The 21,863-nt window shown below is 31.8% G+C and overlaps 3 protein-coding genes across 5 annotated transcripts; all 3 read right to left on the bottom strand.

The window, feature by feature from the left end:
* Positions 1 to 390: 390 nt before the first annotated feature.
* LOC137834784 (thioredoxin-like protein CITRX, chloroplastic) lies at positions 391 to 6,046 on the bottom strand. The gene is made up of 4 exons (XM_068642973.1): positions 5,684 to 6,046; positions 4,952 to 5,074; positions 1,402 to 1,482; positions 391 to 865 (listed from the first exon to the last, which is right to left on the bottom strand). Exons 1-4 carry the CDS (start codon positions 5,918 to 5,920, stop codon positions 749 to 751), a joined length of 558 nt encoding a protein of 185 aa, XP_068499074.1. The 5' UTR covers positions 5,921 to 6,046; the 3' UTR covers positions 391 to 748.
* Positions 6,047 to 9,926: 3,880 nt separating this feature from the next.
* LOC137834785 (trihelix transcription factor ASIL2) lies at positions 9,927 to 12,587 on the bottom strand. Of its 3 annotated transcripts, none has more exons than XM_068642975.1 (3): positions 12,390 to 12,587; positions 11,571 to 12,248; positions 9,927 to 10,617 (listed from the first exon to the last, which is right to left on the bottom strand). In XM_068642975.1, exons 2-3 carry the CDS (start codon positions 12,189 to 12,191, stop codon positions 10,189 to 10,191), a joined length of 1,050 nt encoding a protein of 349 aa, XP_068499076.1. In that variant the 5' UTR covers positions 12,192 to 12,248; positions 12,390 to 12,587; the 3' UTR covers positions 9,927 to 10,188. The 3 variants fall into 3 exon arrangements, with proteins under 3 accessions (XP_068499076.1, XP_068499078.1, XP_068499075.1); XM_068642977.1 differs by having other exon boundaries at positions 11,571 to 12,237; positions 12,390 to 12,566; XM_068642974.1 differs by lacking the exon at positions 12,390 to 12,587 and having other exon boundaries at positions 11,571 to 12,386.
* A 3,924-nt stretch (positions 12,588 to 16,511) lies between these two features.
* On the bottom strand, positions 16,512 to 17,489 carry LOC137836129 (U-box domain-containing protein 1-like). The gene has a single exon (XM_068644987.1). It carries the CDS (start codon positions 17,487 to 17,489, stop codon positions 16,512 to 16,514), a length of 978 nt encoding a protein of 325 aa, XP_068501088.1.
* Between the last annotated feature and the right edge of the window lie 4,374 nt (positions 17,490 to 21,863).

Genomic DNA, 21,863 nt, shown 5'->3' on the forward strand with positions numbered 1-21,863 from the left:
TTTTCTTGGAATTTAGTATTTTAAAAATTCAAATTCACTATTTTTATTCTAAAATTCATGTTCTAAAACCACTTTTATTCTGAATTGCCTTTTAAGGTACATATTTGAACACTACAAACCATGACACATGATATCTAAGAAAGTCACCAAATGAATGTCATAGTAACAAGTGCCAATATAATAGTAGAAACTAATCAACATTTTAACTTTTTTTGAGAAATAAAAGCCATTTTTTCAAAGAAACTAAAACCATATTCAAACCACTTTAAACTGCCAAACTAAGAAAAATAAAAGTAAATTCTTCAGAAGCACCCTTTTTTGAATTTTTCCTTTTTCCTAGAATATCAGAAGCATGGTTGTCACATTGAAATGCACCCAAAAAACACATCATCAAGGTGACAGGATAATAAATTTGAAGCATGTAAGCTGAACTAAGTCACCACCTAACACACACACATTGTCCCTAGAAATATCATATTTTATAGTTTGATGAATGGGGTGCTGCAACTCCATGATTATGTTACATGCATTGTCCTTCCATTTGACATCACATGTGGTACACTACAGAGCATTGTCGAGGTCAAAGCTTACACAAATATCATGCAATTTTATAACCCTTCAAGAGGAAAAATCATATGAATCGGTTAGCACTTCAATTCTGTCCAAGATTTGATACCATTGCACCAGACAGCATATTGCAGGATCCAGGAACAGAAACTGTGTCAGCTGATCATAACCCTTTGCTGTTTCACATATCCTTGTCAATGATGTCCCTCATCATCTGTATTGGTATAAGCCCTTCAGTTCGTATAGCATCTTTGTTTGGATCAGGACTAATAAAGAACACAGTCGGCAACCCACGAACCTGAAATGCATCACATTCATGTGTGTTCTTTAAAAAACTGTCACAATCCAAATTTCAACTGAAGGGCAAAACAATTATCAGGGGTCTTGTCTAGTCTAGGCTTGAAGGTTGAAACACCAACCATTAAAATAGTGCTTTTTGTCAACCATAATACCAGATCTAGACATTTGGGGTTACTATCTTCAAATAAACAAACAGGATTAGCATGTGTTGGTTTATGAGGAAACTGCTTAGACCCCATGATACAATGCATGTTTATTTTTGTCCCCCCATTTTTAGGGTACAGTACCAGAAGTTCACGTGTCATTTTGTAGAGGAAAAAGTACAAAGAGGTCTCAGTAACAGGATACACCACAGTCTAGAGACCCTCATTTGTAATACTAGGATATGAACATAAAAGCATGAGGGATGAACCCATTTACTCTTTATTATAATAACTCTTTGACAATTTTAAGAAAAAATAATGTTTTTTAATAGATCTCTATTTAGTATTTGTGTGCATGAACACATTGTAAACAAAAATGGGCGTGTATTACCTGCATGTCGCGTGAAAATTCATACTCGTCATCAGTATCAACCTTAACAAACACCGCCTTGTTTTCGTACTCAACTGCAAGCTGAAAAAAAATTAAATATGGATGGTTATTTTTGAGATTTCAAATCAACTACTCAACAAGACAAATGTTGAGGGAGATGGTGTGAAATTAAGAACCACCCTATTGATTAAAACATGACATAGTTATTAAATTAAGGAAACAAGACAAAGTATGCAAAGATTGTTCAAGTATTGAGTAAAATGTCAGTGCTGAGGGAAAGAAAACCAACCAGTTGGAGAACAAATTCTAGATCCCCAGATGCTTAAATTGGTTCTACCAGTAAGAAGATATATGCATTCAAACAGAAGATGAACTATTGCAGCCAACTTGATTGTCAGAATTTGCAATGTGTCCTTTAGTGAAGTTTATCAATGTATCTCTTCTAGTGATGAAGTAAAACAAAATATTGAATATTGGCTAATAATTATCATATAAATTAGTGCTAACATTCGTTTGAAATTTCAATAGAACTTTTGTATAAGTGCTTTGCTTGTCAACTGGTTGCAAAGTTGCAGTCAATACTTTGAACTTCATTAATAATATATGCACAACCGTTTTCAAAATCACATCGTCTCTCAACTAAGGATGCATTTGAAAAAGAGTGTTTAAGCTAATCTAGCATAAGTGTTTGGGATCGCTTATGATATGTCCATAAGCTATTTTCAATTTATTTATATGAACTCTTGTGGATAACTTATGAAAACAGTTTGACCTTGTTTCCTCTTCAATTATGGAAACAATTTACATGTAAGTACTTACATTATACGCACTAATTTATTATGCGCTTAATATGGTGTTCATAACCAAACACAATGACAAATGACTAAAGCCTCTTCCTGGTCTTTTAATACTTCCTCTTCCTCCTCCTCCTCTCACCTCACCTCCACCTATTCACTAAGTCTTGCTTGTAGATTAAATTTCAATGCATGAACCCTAATCGTTGATCTAATTCATAATTATTTCCGTCCCCTACATTATCATAAAGTTAAGAACAATATTATACAAGATTTTACTGAATATACAGCATTAGATAAGGAGAAACTACTTCCGATCCTCTTGGATTTTCAAGATCTTCAACGTATTATGAATTTATGGTGAAGAATCAGTTTTGTTATTGATGCCATTAGAATCCTGAAGGGTATGTTCATAATGGCTACAGCACAATTACAACCGTAAATTGGTAAACACAATAGCTAAAACTCATGAATAGACCAAGACTCATGTAACTTAGTTCAGACACGTTAAAAGACTTATTGCAATTTATAAAGCATAGAGGTTCAATCTCCTTAAATAGCATTCAACAAGCCCGAATCTATCAAGTTATTTTTGAGATCAATCTCAATATCTATTAATTCAGAATATGGCACAAGCTCCATCTGAGCAAGTTTTGCAAGCAACCAATACTCTCGCATCTACTATTAATTCAATCATATGCACAACAAAATAATATTAGAGAACATGCTTAGAAGTCATGAAAATGTTGTATATAGCCTGGTCATGTGGAATAACACTGAAAGGAGGGCAAGGATTGCTTATTAAATTATCAATTACTTGCAGAGTTGTCAATAATGCACTATAGCAACATGGCGGATAGCAGTGGCCCCTGGCCGCAACGCACTGCCCTAGTGTACTGTAGGCTCTGAAGTGGTCACCATAGAGGCTTAATGGTGTCTAAAATCCTGAAAATAGCCTCAATGAATTTGAACAACATTGCGACTACTGAACATCCCTGTGCGACCCTCTGCCAACCACTGTGTGTGGTGACTCTCACTACCCTTTTAGCAGCTTTTTTACTTCTCTCATTCTGATTCTCTGGTTTTTTACAGTTGTCTCTTATAATCTCATTTTCTTGCACTCACCAATCTCTGTTTCTTTTAATCTCTTTTCTGTGATTTGTCTCTACTTTGTTCTAAGTTTTCTCTTTATTTCATTATTGTCTCCCGAGTCTATCAGTCCGAGGTCTGTTTTGCAACTATCTACCAGCGAAAGACTCAAACCCTTTCGTTCCTATTTTTATTTATCTCTTTGGTTAGTCACGGCCATCCTTTGTTACTATCTACTTGTATTTTGCTTAAGAGCTAAGACCTATAACATTAATGTTCTTAAAATGTTGCTTGTCCACAAAGAATCTATTTGTAATTTTTCCCTTAAAACATTTTTGTACATAAGTTTCAACCGTGCATGCTATTGGAGTAATGATGATGGAATGAAATATGATAGCCGGTTAGCAACCAAAAAAAGTAGAGAAGCAACAAGCTTCAGCTTATCCGTTGACAATTTTCCATTCCATGTTGGAATAAAATCAGATATGATACAATATGAAAAATAATGAGTTTTAGCAAACAGTTTTCATGTGAAAATCAAAAACCTTTTACCATTTTGTTTTGAACCACCGGTACTAACAATAACCTACATATAATATTGAGTGCAAGAACTAGCTAAAATAACTATGGCCTCATTCACATTGAAAACTGATAAACATCGTGACACTGTTAGGAGGATATAAGGAGAAGCAGTAGTTAGTTGAGATAATTAGAAGGATTAGTTAGACATAAATAGAACAATAAGGATTTAGATTTATTATTGTCATTGAAAATTGAGAATTGATTCTTTGAGAAGGGGAACCTTGGAAGAGTGCTTTCTTCATTGTACTTTTCATTCTATTCAATAAAAACCTTTCTTTTCTTTCTCATTTCAATTCTTGGTTCAAACACACTCAGTGAACATGAATAATAGAAAACCTCAGAAGGGAACAATGCACTTGGAATATATAAATCCATAATCTGTTAAGATCAAACCAGATAGGCTGTCCAACAGATTGGAAACCCTTAATTTTGGGGGCAAGGAAAATGAATAACATGTCAAATTCATTGTCATACTGGACAATTAATGATGAAATTAATCAGTGTATAGAATCAAGGTTTTAAATTGAAGTTGAGATTGCAGTTGTAGTTTTGTTGCAAACATTGACATTGCAGACCAATGTGGCAAAAAACTGCAGCAGTGTTGTTCCAAAAACTTTGATGTTGCACCAAATATGCAGTTGCAGACTTTTTTTCAAAGGCGAGTCAAATATAAAATTGAAACAGAAAAACTAACATAAGACATGCCATTGTTTGTACCTCCAACCAGCCCCCAATAACTATAATAACAATTTCTTTATGCAAATAGGCAAACTTTGTTAACAATTGAATTTCTGGCACTTGTCTGTTTCCTTGTAGGAAAATATTTGTCAAATATTCAATGAATCTAATCTATTTTTTTGGTGAATAGTATTTAATCAATCTCATAACAAATTCTAAAAACTAATTAAAGACTAGAAGCAACGGAGGCTGATTCAAATAAAGGTTGAATTCAAAAATCAGTAATAATACATTATGGCATTGTGCTTGCCTGAAAGTTGAAACCAACATCAGATAGGCAACAACACATCCTCGTAGTGAAATCAGAGCAAAGGTTAAGCATTTTACAGATAATTTAAACCACGTACCATTTCAAGTTCTTGAGCCATTAAGATGCATGGTCCACACCAAGTTGCATAGAAATCTATAATAAGAGGAACTTTTCTTTCTCCCTTCACCAGCTCCTGGATTTCCTCAGCTGACAACTTTTTCTACAAATCGAAAATAACAAACAATGGGATCACTGAAGTGTCAGACTACATTTAATTTATTGAATAATAAACACAAAAAAAGTAAATAGCATATGTTTTGACAACGTTATTTTTTTACATTGTTATTCACTCACAAACTGCCTTCAAAGTCATGCCAACAATTATTTTTTTATTGATTGTGAGTAATGCATTGAAATTGAATTAAGAAAAGGTTAAACCCTTCTATATTCTTTCTTCTTTTCCAGAACTCCTACATTTACACAGTAAGAAGTCATAAGGAAACAAATAAAAAAAAACTCTTTTTTAAGTTCCTACTCATAAAGGGTAAAAAAGTAAAGAATTTTATTAGAAGAAAAACCAACTATTACATCAGAAACAAAAAAAACCATTCATTACATTGAAAACTGGTAACATTTTTGCGACTTAAACGGGTGTACAAAAGAATAATAAGAAAAAAAAAAAACACAAGAAAAGACATTTTGTTGAAACCTAGATAAACTGTTATGAAACATGAAAATTCAGAAAGAGTAACATAGGAGGCATGGGAGGAAAAAACAAGATAGACCCAGAAAGAATATGGTAGAAAGTGAAGTGTTTGAAGTGGCATACCACAAGATAGTCATCCCTGATATATTTTCCTTGGGGTGGCTTGCAGAGGAACTTTCTGGGTATGGTGGAGAGTGAAAGAGGCTTATTGTTGTTGAGGTGAGTGGTTGTGGTGAGAGGATAAGGGTGGTGGTGAGTTAAGAAAGAAGGGTTTGGTAGAGAAGAAGAAAGGGGTTTGGAATTGAAGGGTGAGAGGGTGGGCATGGTGTGGTGAGGAACATGGCAATGGGAGAGAAACATTGTTGTTGGTTTGGAATTTGGAGAGAGAGAGAGTGTTCAATGCAGAGAGGGTTTTTGAGTACAGGGGTTTACCATATCTACTTCTTTCATAGAGATGCATAGATAGATAAAATTTATCTTTAACCTAGGTTTTTTTTGTCACTAAATAATAATAATAATATAATTTAGACAAATTATTTCTGGATTTTTAAAAACAAATGTTAAGGAAAAAACCAATATTTCATTATTAGTTTTAGAAGTTATTTATTATGTTTTCTGAAAAGTACATTAACTATTTTTTTATTTTAAAAGAATTAATCGTTTTAAAATTTTAAACATCTCTTTTAATGGAAAAAATATTTCTACTTCGAACAAAACAAAATCTTCTAGGTATGTCTTTTCAAGTTTTAATATGTTTTTAACTATGTAAATTTCTCTTTTCAAATTTAAAATTTATCTTTATTTCTTTAGATTTGAAATATAATCAAAATTTTCATTTATTAACTACAAGTTATTTACATAATAATCTATTTTAATTTTACATTTGTATCATTAAATATCTAATTATTTGTATGTTATTTTTTAAAAATATTAATCTTAATTTCATATGAAACTTTTGGACGAATAAACGAAACCATTTTTTTAAAAATTACATGAACTAAAGAAATTAATTCTAAATTTAAAGAATGAAAAAAAGTTAACAAATTTAAAAGGAATAAAACATTTTTTTTATTTCCATCATTTGGATTTGGCACATTGGGAAAATGGCTTCTTAATTTTCCATTAAATGAAAGGTTCACCAAGTATTTTCTTTTAAAAAAAATCTAAGTACATAGTTTTAAAAAAATTATTCTTAAAAAGAAAAAAAAATCTCATTTTAGTTTTCTGGAAAAGTTAAACGAGAAAGATATAAGAGAACTTATGCTTTGTTGACTATCTATATCTTCTATTATTTATTCGATATTTTTTTTCTTCCTTTCTTTTCATCACTTTTTGGAATTTCTTTTTATCATTATTTTCAATACATAGGTTTCAATACAGAGGAAAACACACTGAGAAAGCATTTTTAATCACATAAACGAGTCACTATAGATTTTCATGGCATAATTTTATTTTTTTTAGAAAATGAAAATAAAGAAACAAATTTGTTTCTTAGGAATACATGTAGCTTAAAGTTGAACATGACTTGTCATTTGTTATATATAAACTTTTTATAAATTTTCTATTTTAGGTTTTGTACATATCTTTTACACATACATGATTGTGAATAAAGATATACTAACATCAACAACAACAAAATTACCAAGCAATTTTTTATCTAACGAGTATATAATCTTAAACACAAAATAGTTAGTATATTATTAAGATTTAGTTTATTAAGTTTAAGAGATAAGATTTAAATTAAATGAAAAAATATAAATATCTTTTAAAAAGATATTTATGAAAGAAATTCATTCTTTATGTGTACTAAACAATTTCATTTTTCTAGAACTTAAAATATTATATATATATATATATATATATTGTTAACATTCCAATTTTTTTTTCATTGAGATGGGTCTAATGATAGATTATGAGAATTATAACAAGATATGCTTATTAAATTTTAATAAAGAAAAATTTCTGATTAACTGTAGTTTTGTTTCTCTCATTCTATAGTTTTTCTTCTCTTCTTTTTTTGCATGTGGTTATATTAAGACTTTATTGGTTAGATTTGTTTAGGAATAGAAACTCTCAATTAGATTAAACTATTATAACTTTCTATTGTAAGATTTTTATTGCTGAAGCTCTTTAGATTTTGTATTCTTTGAAAGGTTCAAAAGATTATATAAAGACTTTCTTTCCTTAAAAAATTATCTCCAAGTAAGAGAGTTAACCATAGATTATCTCAGTAAGAGAGTTAATCATAGATGTTTTGGTATTCGAAGTTAAAACTTTAGAGTAAAAAATACTTGACTTGATTTGATACTTTTGAGTTGGATTGCTATTTGATAATAAATATGGTATTAAAATATGTTTATAAACTTCATTGAGTAATTATTTGAATGTTGAAATATGAATTGTTGAGGTGGAATGTGTATAATTTGAGAGGGTTATGTGGAATTGAGTTATATTTAAAAAAGAAAAAAAAAGGTAAGAAGGGTCTAACCCACGCTACAGGCCAAAAATTATATTAAAAAAAACAAAAGAGGCATAAAAAGAAGGATGATAAAAACCTATAGTCTATTTATGGACTTATTTGCAAATATGAGTCTAATTGGAATTTTGTTTATTTTTGTAGACCCAATCAAGAGGATAACTCTAGTATGAAGGAATGTACCAAGTATATCCAAAAAGACCTCTAACTCATCAAAACATAAATTAGAGTTTTGGTCAGAAGAATATAAGATGATTGAGTTTCAGCTAACTAGTCAACATTATTTTTGGGTCAAACTTTAGTTTAAATAAATTGTATAAAGTTGTTTAGGATTTCATGGGCCATGTATTGGGTCTAGTAGCATAAAATAATTGAACCAAATATTTGGGCCAAGTAGCATAGATTTTTGGACTTGTATTTGGACCAATAGCATAACAGGTCTAGTTAGGGTTAAAAGTGACTAGCCAAGGTAACAATTGAGCTTATTTGAACCCAATGTAACCCTAAGGTGTTAGGTGTGTTTGTGTGGGTCTCACCGACACTATGTAAGACTTATTACTGAAACCAAATTCACTTTAGGTTCACTTTAAAGACGTGAAGCTTTTCCCCAATTTCTCTGAAACCAAATTCCTAGTTCAAGAAACCCAAAATAGTGCCTCCAATTTTTCACTAGTTGTTCGATTTCTTCCTTTCACCATTTCTTCCTTATTGTGGTTAGTGTAATGGGGAGAGATTAGAAAGTGAGAAACCCTAATCGATTCCAGTTATTGAAATCGTTTGTCTTGGCTAAGCAAATTGAGTTCCAAATCCATTTCAATGGGTAGGCATTGATTTCAAAGGTGAGTTTATTATTCGTTTCAAAGTTCATTCTCAGTTACTAAGATTGGATTGCATTTTTAATTTCTAGTCTTTTCTGCATTTGGATTTAATTGGTACAAAGGTTGTGTAAAGATTTTCTAACGAGGAGCTGAAACGGAGTTGAAATTGCCACTACCATAAATCGTGACTATTATATGACACTAGGGTGACATCTCCATTTTATCTAGGACTGAGCCCTCTCTGGTAGCATCTCCATTAGTGAGGATTGAATCCTTTCTATTAGCGTCCCCATTAGTAAGGACTGAGCCATCATTATTAACCTCTCTTTAGCGAGGATTGAAACCACTCTATTAGCATCATTTTTATAAGGTCGATGCAATTGTCTTAACTTTCAAGTATATATTGTCCATTTTTTCTCCACACAATGTCGACACAAATACACACTTAGTGTCTATTTTTTAAAATTAGTGATGAATTTTAACAGATTTTAAAATGATATTTCTTGTACTATATAAGAATATTTATTTGATCATATATTTATTTGATCATAGCACCATTATATAAGTTTTTATGATATAATTTTCTATGGTACTATAATTGTGATTTTCAACATTTTTATCAAATCTCTTTAGAACTTGTTTTGTTAATTAGGATTATTATCTCACTAAAAATATTATTTCAAAAGCATAATAGAAGGATGCCATGGAGACTGAAAAAACTTAAAAGATTTAGTTTTTTAGTTGGATTATTATTTTTAAAAATAAATGGTAAAATATGGATTAATTCCATTATGCTTTTACATTATTTGTATGTCTATATTTGAGAATAATGTTTATTTATTTATGTAAAAACTTATTCATACAGTTATTTTTATGTTATTAAAGATATTTCAGACTTTTATATCTTACAAAAAAAGTTTCATAAGGGCTTTTGACATGAGTTGTTAAGAATTACAAACCAATAAAAAATCATGAAGTGCCTAAACATGACAAATTGTGTTTTAGATGAATAATATTGAGCTTTTATTGTAGAGTAATTGCCATGAAAAGACCACAAATATGCCAAAAGAGGTGAGACACAATGAAGAAACATTCCTTCATTTCTTAATTAATGAAAGAGAAGGTTACAATTAAAAGTCTATATAATTAAAGTTATAGGAGAGATAATGATTTTACCTCTACCCTGTATATGGTGTTCTCTTTCACTGGTTAGGCAAATTACACATATATAGTTGCTACAACTTTCTCCCTCCTTGAATCTATATATCCCTCTCATGTTGATCAAATTATAAGCTTTGTACACATACAATCATGTCACCATGTACCTGTCATGATTAACTTCTTCCAATTCTCAGTGAAGAATCAACACCTTTGTTGACACTTGCAAAGATCCTAGCAATCTCTAGTTGAGTATTGGCTATGATTTCAGTTCTCTTGAGCTCCATCTCCCCTCTCTTTGCCTCAGCTTCAACTCTCATCTTCTCAATTTCTTTCATTGTGTCCATTCTCGTCTGTTCTGATCTCACCACCACTTCTGCTAGCCACCTTATGCTTTCTGCTATGTCCATGTCTTCATTGTTGTTGTTATTGTTATTACTATTACTGTTCCTTCTCACCCTCTTGTTGTTGTTCTCACTTTTCATCTTCCTCTTGTTGCACCTCACCTTCTCCTTTTCACTGTATAGAGCAGGTGTGCTACTATCCGAGTCCATTAGATTCTTGTTAGATACATGCTCAGATGATTTGCCTCCTAACCCATCTTCCTATTAATGCCAAAACATTAATATTTATATAATATGGTGTGTGTGTATATATATATTTTGAAGCATAAGAGCACAATGCTGACACACTCAAACCATCTTAATTCCAATGGCTGTTCTAATGTCACTTTACTTGCATAATATATGGTTAATTTTATTGAAAGGTAGCAACCTAGTTCCTACACTTTAAGAGACACCTATTTTTGTCCCTTGCAATGATTTTTGGGTAGCATAATGCTTATTTAGTATAATGGAAGAATTAGGTCAGCACCTAATAATGGGTCTTGGTAACTTTTTACTTAATATAGATTAACTGTTTTAACATGAGTAATCAATGTAAATTCTATACACTGTTAGCTAATAAAAAAGTCCAGATATTATATTTTTAAAATAATTGTTATAAAAATAAATGAGTTTGCATTATATAGCAATTTATAATTACATCACAGCACAGAAAAAAATACACAAGACAGTGACTTTTACTGACTAATTTTTTAAAATAGAATATATAATAACTATTGAATAAGTCACATAGTTTAGTCATTTTTCAGTTCATGTTTGGTACTGTTCTTTAAGAGATGAGTTTCACTTACTTTCTGTGAATTGTCTTGTAAAGAAAATCAATCATACATTTTGAAAATCCAAGATTTTTTTTCTCTTTATATGATGAAACTGATCAAGGTCCTTGAAGCAACAATCATACATATTTTATGAACAAGTTGAGGAAAATTATTTGCAACAGTACTATTATGCACAGAATGTTACACTCACAGCATAAAGCGCAATAATTAGCAAAAAAGTTTTGAGCCATGTAGTGCCAACTTCACCAAGTTAAACATCCTTCTGAAATGGATGAGTCATGATCATACAAGGAAAAACAAAAGATCAAGCCAAAGTTAAATAAATAACCACACCCAGAATGAAAAATTGTGCAGCATATAATAATCTATGTCTACCTTGGCTGGTCTTTCAACACCATTGGATCCATGAGAGTTTTGTGCAATTGTGAGTGGTGGAGGAGCAACAGAAGGAGGAGGTTGTGAAGCAGCCAGTGAAGGAGGCTCCAGCAGCACCATAGCCTGGTTATTATTGGTGGTAGCATGTGGTGGTTGAAATGATGGTGCTATTGTTGGTGTTGGTGGTGGTGGTGGAAGTGAAGATACTGGTCCTGTGCCACGCAGGAGAAGATCAAGGCGAGAGTACAAAGGCCAAGATGATGCATCAGCAGTGGTTGCAGACTCTGATCTGTACCTTTTCTTCATGGACTCAATCTTGTTCTTGCACTGAGTCTGAGTCTTTGGTGACTTGGTGGAGTTGGCTCTTGATGAGACATGTTTTGCAACATCTTCCCAGTCATGGCCCTTGAGTTTGGCTCTGTTTCTGAGCACCCATTTGGCCTCATAGGCCTCAAGAAGGGTCGACACAGCCCCTTCACTCCACTCATCCCTCTTCAGCCTATCACTGCCACCACCAATGGCTTTCCTTGGAGAATTGTCCTCCTTGATGGTGCCATGATTAGGGAGGAGGAGGAGAGATGATGGGTGGCTATCATCTTGCTTCTCTGATTTATCCTCCATCTCTCATCCCCCATCTACTACAAAGCTTTTAACCCTTTCTGTTAAGCTGCTAACATGCTTCAAACCTCAGTGTGAGAAACCATCAAATAGAAAGGGTGCACAACCACTAGCATTAGAAAGAGAGCTAGAAACAAAAAAAGAACAAGTAAAATGGAAAATAGCACTAGTGGGCGGTGGAAAGGAAAATAAAATGTTCACCTTTTTGTCAAAGAACTCAATCATATCAATGCCCTTCAACCTTTCTTTTTCTTGCTTTTGTGCAAGAGGTGGTGCTCCATAGTGTTGTTACCTTATGATTTTAAATCCTAGTTAATTATTGCAACCCTGACTCTACAATCAAGCTTTTAAATTAGGACTCTTTTACTTTGTTTATACGTTACTATGGTGGCATACATCACTTAAATATACGTCTCTTAAATTAAATTGTGTGTTTATATTGAACACATATTGAACATCGACGACACTCGTAAGACACGTATTGAACATCGACACTCGTAAAACACATTTATATTGAACACCGACGACACTCATAAGACACGTATTGAACATTGACACTCGTAAAACACGTTTATATTGAACACATTTAATACCGACAACACTCGTAAGACACGAACATCGACACTCGTAATACACGTATTGAATACACGTATTGAACATCGACACTATTACGTAAATCCATATCCGTATATATATATATATATGATACATAGCATCAGAAACATTTGATATTGAAAATTTTGGTTGAGTTAATTTGGCTGTTAGCGTTGATATGAAGCCAAGCATGACATGGAGTGGGCCAAGGAGAAGGGTGGTGGTGGTGGGTCAGTCACGTGGGTCTGTCACCCACTCTCCACTCTCCTCAGAATCCTCATCACACAAATATTTTCACAACCATTCACCACCACCAACATCACCACCCTCCACCATCAGTCAATGTGCTCCCCTCACTCAAAACACCAACACTTACATTAAGCTTTTACTCCATATACTCAAATTTCTACTTTATTCTTAATTCAACTTTACAAAATCAAATTTTAAATTTTTCATAGCATTCCACTGAATTTTTCTATTTAAAGATCAAATACTTTGAATAAAAGATAATTTAATTGAGTTTTAACTATTTTATAAATTTGAGTAATTTTAATTAAATTTTTATTAAAAAATTTATTACATTGAGTGCTCTAAATATTTTTTTTTATCTTCATCTAATTACTTCATCTTTGATTTTACTATTATTAGAAGATATTTATTATTTATTTTTATCTTCTTATCTTTAAGTTGTTGTTCAACTTATATCTTTTTTCTTTGACATCTTTCATCTCACATGATCAACTTGTTTTTCAATAAAGAAAGAACAAATTGACCAATGAGTTAAAAGAGACAAGAAAGGAAAAATAAGTTGAAAATAATTAGATAAAAAAATAAGAACAAAATCTTTTAACATGAATTCAATTAAAAATATTTAAATTTATAATATATATTTAAAAATTAATTAAACCTAAAAAATAATTGAAATAAAATGTTGATTAAAATAATTTTTTATAAAAATGAGTGATTTAAGAAGTTAGTAAATATTAGTTAACAATCTAATTAAAAAAACATATGTTGTGTCTCTTTCAATGTGTTCTTTATAGCCCCTCTTATCTTATCTTTTTTGTGATTTGTTTTTGTTCTCTCTCATGTCATAGGGTTTCTCAGGTTGTGCTTTTGTTAGGTATGTTAATGTGGGTTTTGAAAGGTGATGCAGAGAGAGGCACTAGACCCATTGTGGTGAGGAATCATGCTAGCTAGGCCACCTCACCAAAACCCTTTCTTCCACCACTCATTCTTCCCCACCTACTACTCTAGCCCATTTCATTGTTAAATAATAATAAATACCTTTATATTCATCAAATTTAAATTATTTTATAAAAAACATCTATTGTTTTTAACATCTCTAAACATACTATTTTTAGAAACAAGTTAGATGTGAATTACTCCATTACAAATTTAAGTCATTTTAAACTTGGAATGTAATATGTCTTATATTCAATCTAAGGAATGTGCTCTCATCTCACAATTATGATAATTTTAGATTATACCATGGTTTAACCATAGTTCTTTAATATTCAACTTGATACAGAAAGATAGATGCAGAATGAGTCCAACTATTATTTGTAAGTTGATTTTCTAACATGTTTAAAATGAATTTATGAGATGGTTTATCAAATACGATTTTACATATAAGAAAAATGTCTAAATGATATGGTGAGAAGATTATGATATTTTTAGACCCATCAAAGGATCATGTTATTAATTTTAATTTCTTTAAAGTTGTGAAGGTTTAGCTTTTATATACAAGTGTCAAATAAATAACAATAGATCTTTTCTCACTCTCCCCCTTTCCCTTCTTTGTGACATCAGTGGAATAGATTGACTTGTGGTTTTGGAATCAATTCATATTCTCTTCTCCCAATTAATCCTTAGAGAGAAGAAAGTTTTGCAAAATACTGTTGCCAATTGGTAGATTATCATGAAACTGTCATCACTACACATTTCTATTATAATGAAGTGGGTTTAAGAATGGGAAAAATGTTTACAAAAAATGGTTTTATAAAGAAGAAATTACAGTAAATGGTACACAACTCTTTCTATACTGTTAATGAGAAACCTGGAAAAATTAAGATTTTTGTGTATAATGTTATGTCTTAACACTATCTATTTTCTTTGTTGGATCATAGCAATGAAGATTTTTATAAAGCACATGGAATCCCATGAACAGTGCAAACTGCATTAAGAGAACCATTATGAAAAGGGTTTGATCATAGAAAAGGAAAAGCTTGTGAGAACCAACAACCATGCAAGCCACTAGTGTGTGTGTAAAGCAAAAACCATTATTCTAAAGCAAAGCTTTTGGAAGAAGTCTCCCCTCATATAAAAAGAATGAAAGGCTAATGGTAGAAAATATGGCTTGCAAAGTGAATCCTCTTTATGCTATGCTTACAAAGACAACACAAAAAGAGGGTAATTGAAACCTTCAGCAAGCATGAAAGGACATGCAAAACATTAGATGAGAAAGGATACATCATGCTTAGAGACTATGAAGTGCTTATTGCTTCATTAGGTTCCAAATTTCAAAATGGCCTCTGATTTTAGCCCCTTGAATTAAGGAAAAAGGCATGGAGTTTATTTATGTTATCCTTTTGTATATTTTACATTACAATCACACTCCACCACATCAACATTTGGAAGAGAAGTTAAGATGAAACCTCAAATTCATGCACTGCTGCTGCTGATTCACAGTGCACAAAACTTGATGACCAAATCACTATCATATGTTTCATTTCATTTCATCCAACACCTTTTTTTCTTCATTACCACAATTCGGTTGAGTGAAATGGAACCAAACCAAGTATAATTCACTGTTCTTCTTACCATTTTCTTCTTTCCCTTGAATAGAAACTTTACTATAATGCCAAAGAGTGGTAATTTCATTCCATCACCATTAGATACTCACACATAAAATCAAAATCTACAACTTTATTTCATTCTTAATAGAAGATGGATGAAAAAGAGTGCATATAAAGCCAGGAAAATCTTCTGAGAAATATGACAGATTACAAAATTTACTTGCACATCACTCCATATAAATAGCAAATCTATGGAAAGGACCATCAACATTAGTGCTTTTTCAATAACTATATAACCCAGCTTCCATTGTGCAGCAACATGCCTCAAATCATAAAGCATGGTATTCCCATATATGGTAACAGTAAGTCAACAGCCATTTTCAACATGTCAATGTAAGCCAAAATGTTGGTACATTCAGCAAGTAGTAGATTTTTGTTTCAGATTTGCACAAGGCTACCCTCAAACCAGTAGTCACAATCTGATTTCCTTGAGAATGAATTTTGTCCCTTTTAGTAAAGTTTTCTCCATTCACATATCAGAAATCAAATCCTAAAGTGTTTAAAGAACTGTAATTATCTATCAACTATGTCGAACCTGGTTGGTACATTATTACAAGTGTTACGAACCATCTTCACTACTTCCAAACGCTAACAAACAATCTAATTCAAAACCACAAGGAAAAAACAGAGGTTGCAGTAAAATCAATAACTTTGTTTCTACTAGAATGTACACACAACAAATACTTCCATGGCTCAGTTTGGTGAAGCAGAGTTTCACCAACCAACACCTGGTACCACCCAAAACTAAACCTAACGTTCTTTTGTCTAATGTTTAGTGTTAGATAAGAGTGTAGTGACATTGGAATTTTAGCATCCAAGCTGAGATAACTTTACATACAAAAGGAAAGAAAAGAAAAGAAAAGAAACCAAGTTATTCCCTGCAACTTGAACCCGAATCAGGGTCAACAGGGTACAAATCCTGAACAATTTCACCACTGCTTCCACCATCAAGCAGAAGCTTGAAAAAGGCCACGGCTTTGCTCTTCCCTTTGGGGCTACCGTGTTCCTGCACGTAGGAGATCCCATCCAACGTCCCAACCTTGTTCCTAACCTCCCCAACGACTCTCTCACTCCCATATCTCACCAAATTCAACAACGCCGCAACAGCATTCTCCTTTGTCCTCAAACTGCAGCTTCCATTTTCCGAACACAACATCATGGCCAACCTAGAAACCCCCGAAACCTTAAGACACGCGTCCTCGCTCTCCTCGCACGCCGCAATCTGCGCGATCACCGCAGTAGCATCCTCAATTATGCCAACTTTCCTCGTCCCGTTCTTGTCCTTCGCGACCAGATCGAAGAGCACGGGCACTGCGCCTAGCCGGACCAGAGTAGTTCGGCTCGGCGGGTAGAGTGCGATTCCAAACAATGCTTTCAGAGCGTCCTTTATCGTCCTCGTCACCGAATCAGGATCACTGATTATGCCGATGAGGGCATGAAGAATTTCGGGTTTTGCACCGACGGCGGGGCGGAACTCGGCTACCACGGCGAGGAGGCTGTGGAGGGTGGCGGCGGCGGATTGGACGGCGGAGGCGGCGGAGGATGTGGCGTGGCGGGATAGGAGGTGGGCGAGGGCGGGTAGGAGGGTGGGGGAGGAGAGCAGGGGGCGGCGGTCGGAGATGGAGAGGTTGAGGAGAGTGGCGGCGGCGTGGTCTTGGATGGGGTGGGAGGGGGAGTAGAGGGCGCCGGCGAGGAGGGGGACGGCGCCGGCGGCGGAGATGAGAGGGCGGGCGGCGGGGTCCTCGTTGGAGGTGCGGCGGAGGTGGCGGAGGGCGGCGAGACGGGTTTGGTCGGAGGAGGAAGTGAGGGAGCTGACCAGAGTACGGATTGTCAACAACTTGGTGTCCATGGATTGAATGCAGATAACTTATGACATAAATTTTAAATTTTTAAAGTTTGAATCCATTTGGGTTGTGAGAATTGAATTGCAAATTGCAAATATTTATTGTTGGGAAGTAAAGCAATGTGATTGGTTGGTGGTGTGGAGTGAAAGTGGAAGAAAGAGTAAAGAAAGTGAAGTGTTTCTCAAACTGTTCTTGAAACCTTTGATTCAGTCAGAGCCTTAAGATTTTACCCAAATATAGTTATTAAAAATAAAATAAAAAACATATTAAATATATATATTCATAAAAAGTAATAAAGTTATAACTCAAACTTCATAATTTTCTAGTAAATAAAGCCTACTCTTTTAAATTTTAATTATTTAAATGGATGAGATTTTTTTTTTGAAACAAAATATATAATAATACACTCTAATTTATTTGGTTTATTGACATGACTAAATTATTGTAAACTCTCTTGCATCTGTATAAATATAAAAAATGAAAAAAAAAAAAAATTTAAAACGGTTAATTTAGGTAGCTAGGTTTTACTCGTTCTCATTTCCTTTTTGTGGAGCTTGGCGAGAACAATGATTAGTTTGGTGTGAAGTGTTTGAAAAATTACATTAAAAGAAATGAATGTTTTGAATCTAACTTTTAATCCTGGCTTATTGATTAGGTCAAAGGATCTTCCAAGAAAATTATAAATTTTTAACCATTTTTAATTTACTATAGCATTCCTCTTTTTTATTTATCTTTTTTTAGTCTCTAACATTTTTAACTGTCCTTATAATAAACTATAATTAGTTTAATATTAAATATTAAAAATTACAAATACTAATTAGCATAATTAAGATGATACATATATAATGTCATTTAAGATAAATAAGGTAATTCTATATTTTATTTATACTTTTTGTTTTAATAATTTCTTTTAATATTGTATTTTTATATAAAATAATTATTTTTTCTATATATTAATCTTAATATACCCTTATAACTAACATATTTGAATTACCAACACTCGTTAAGAATTGATTTGATTTGAAATGATTTCTTTTTTTTCTATGCATGAACTTTACCCGATTCTAATTTGTAGAGAATTTTGTTTATGCATGTTAGCTCGACTCAATACGAAAGTAATATTCTTATGAAATTAATATAAATAAATGTATAGATTAAGTTTAAATATGGTGAATTGTCAAATCAAGTATGAAATTAATTGGTTCAGACCATTTTCAAGGCTATAAGTGATTATCCTTTATTAAGATTTCTTAAAGTTTATCTAGAAGAAATGTTTTAAGGTTAGCATAAATAAAATATATTCCAATATTTATCTAAAGAAACAAAAATAGTTAGAAGAATACTTGAATAAGAATTGTGTGAAGTGGAATTTGAGAAATTTTGAAGAAATTAAGTTTGTGGCTGAATAGTTGAAGGATGATCATTGAATTTGTTGATAAAATAGTGGGTGGAAACTTACATAATATTTCTTTTTTTACGTTCAAGTTAGTAAGAGTTAAAAAATTTATTTAGTGAGTAAATAAAAAGATTGAGTGAGTATTTTTTAGAAAATCAAACTATATTTATGAATTTTTGAACCTATATTAATATTCAAATATAAGTTGATACTAGCTATCATACTATTTAGTCTCTTGTAACAAAACCAGTTTTCATATTATTTTGAGTTGTTAGGATTTGTTGGTGGTTATATATGTGATTTTTGGAAGTTGTAACTGTATCTGATTATCTCGGAGCAGGTTGGTGCATAAGTCCCCGAAACTCAGAATCCATAAATAAGATGCAAGTGAATTGATTTGATGGTTGAATGAGTTTTATTATTCCTTGAGCTCGATTTAAGTAAAAACTTTCAGGGTTGCATTTTCACAACCTTAAAGGTTGAAGCTTCGCGACCTTAACTAGGATTGAGATTTTTCCTTAACCGATGTGTACTCGATATATAACATACAAACATGTGTTAATGGTAGGATTATTCCGCATACACATTTATTAAGTGTTTTTGTTCATAATGATGAGTTAATGTATTTTACAAAGCATTATGTCATTTATGCAACTAATATTTCACTTTTTCATGTCATGTAGCCCTAAGACATGTTGTTTGGGTGTTTTTTCGTTTCACGCAAAATAGGAAATGTTTGAAATGCTTAATTTGTTTCATATTTGGTATTACCCTGCCTTTATTGCTTCATATTTTCCTTAATGTTGCTCCAAGCATAATCTAACAAGTTTGTTTCAACACAAGAAGTTCAAACATGCTCAAATAAAACATTCATAATTAAACTAAGAATATGTAGAGATTCATCTTTGTCCATTAAATTTCACATGCAAACGTCAACACCTAAACATGCAAATAATCTAACGAGAAATCATCCTAAGCGAAGGGAAAATGGGAGAATTCACTCTAAATAAAATATGACTATTGGATTATCTTGTCTTCTCTACTAACATCATTAAGATAGATTAAGATATTCACAAAGATGATTGATTAACTCATAATCTTAAAAAAAAAATAGAGAAAATGAAGTTTGAAAAATTAAAATTTCTTATTTATAAACTTTTTAACTTAATTAATAAAATATTCATATATTTCATCTCATTTAAATCATTTATACTCTTCAAACCTGTTTTTATATTTACCCAATAAATATTTTCAACTAAATATATTTTATAAATAAGCATAAATAATGTGATAATTTTATTAATGTATAAAATTATAAATATATATTTGTAATATAATAAATTTATGATTAATATATATATATATATACTAAATATATATAAAGTTTCGTTTGGATAAGAACAGTTATTAAAGTCAAGGCCAATATAATTCAATAATTTTTAAAATACTATTGGTTCATTTAATTTTTTTGATATTTTTTTTAATTTATTAAATTTTATAAAGGTATGAATGAACTTTTATTGGGGCCCAATTAAATTATCTTCTCAAAACATTTATTTTAACCATGTAATCAATATAAACTATTTATTTTCGAAAACAAGGACTAGTTATGTAAGAAACCTTAAACTTCAAAATCTTATTTTAATATAATTTATTCATATATCATTTATTTCAACCATAATTGATTGAGATAACATTATTGAGTGGTACTAGGAAATCTATCCATATTAATTGATCTATAAATAGATGTACAACTTCTTTGATATGACATACCTAGATGTACAACTTCTTTGATATGACATGCTTAAATTGCATACAAATTTAGGTGCTTCTTGAAATCAAATTATGTAGATGTGACTGTAAATAAACTACATTAAATGTTTATAAAAGTAAGTATGACAATGTATTTTTTTAATGTGTTATTAAGATTGTATTCCCACATGACAGGAGAGTTTTTTAAAAAAATATTTTTTTCATAAGATATAATTATTTATAAATAAAATCTCACTTATTGTTTTGAATTAAAATTAAATTAATATTTCAATTTTGAAAAATACTAAGTAAAAATAAAAATTATATATATTTTAACCACTAAAACAAATTTATACATGATTTTAAATATGATGTAATATTTTAACCATCAATTAGTCATTGCTTATAGTAATTCCAATTAAATGCTAACATATTATAGGTACATAATGTTACAAACATCATTAGAGCAATGACAACTTATCATTGTTTTTATGTAGCCACATATTTTTCATTGTATTACTGAATAGTTGTTATGTAAAACAAGATTCCACTAGAGCAACATATACCATATATATTTTTCATCCATTAGATAAAGTGGGTATGATACTTGTGTTATAGCAGACAGTCTTTTCATTATATTGTTATATATGTAGACGATATTCTGATAGCAAGAAATAGTAAACTTGAGCTACAAAAAGTTAAAACTGAACTGAATAGTGAGCTTGAAATGAAGGATTGGGAGTTTCTATGAAGATATTAAACATTGAGATCACTAGACAATGTGACTTTAAGAGTTTGTACTTGTCTCCTGAGACATATCTTAGAAAAATCCTTGATAAGTTTGGCATGACCAACTTAAAACATGTTTCCAATTCTTTTGTTTCTCATTACAAGTTGAGTGATGACCAATCTTCTAAGATGGTGAAGGAAAAATGTTATATGGACGGTCTTCCATACGCTAATCTCGTTGGTTCTATTATGTATGTTATGATCTACACTCGCCTTGACATAATTTATGCTATGAGTGTTGTAAACATATTCATGTCTAACCATGGATGAGCACATTGGCAAGCTCTTAAGTGGATTTTTAAGGGGTCATTTGAAAGAGTCTTGGTTTATGGTGGAGCTAGACAGTCTACCAGATAAGTTCCAATAGAATGGTTTGTTGACTCAGACTTTGTTTGGTGTTTGGACACTAGGAAATCTCTCACTGATTGTGTTTAATCCACGT

This window comes from Phaseolus vulgaris, chromosome 5 (assembly GCF_000499845.2).
Source record: "Phaseolus vulgaris cultivar G19833 chromosome 5, P. vulgaris v2.0, whole genome shotgun sequence".
Classification (NCBI taxonomy): domain Eukaryota; kingdom Viridiplantae; phylum Streptophyta; class Magnoliopsida; order Fabales; family Fabaceae; genus Phaseolus; species Phaseolus vulgaris.

Coding starts and splice junctions, on each gene's coding strand:
- LOC137834784 (XM_068642973.1), bottom strand. CDS start 5,920: ATGTTTCTCTCCCATTGCCATGTTCCTCACCACACCATGCCCACCCTC. Junction 5,075..5,683: donor TCAGGGATGACTATCTTGTG/GTATGCCACTTC, acceptor TTCGATTTGTAG/AAAAAGTTGTCAGCTGAGGA. Junction 866..1,401: donor AATTTTCACGCGACATGCAG/GTAATACACGCC, acceptor GATGCATTTCAG/GTTCGTGGGTTGCCGACTGT.
- LOC137834785 (XM_068642975.1), bottom strand. CDS start 12,191: ATGGAGGATAAATCAGAGAAGCAAGATGATAGCCACCCATCATCTCTC. Junction 10,618..11,570: donor GTGTTGAAAGACCAGCCAAG/GTAGACATAGAT, acceptor TGGCATTAATAG/GAAGATGGGTTAGGAGGCAA.
- LOC137836129 (XM_068644987.1), bottom strand. CDS start 17,489: ATGGACACCAAGTTGTTGACAATCCGTACTCTGGTCAGCTCCCTCACT.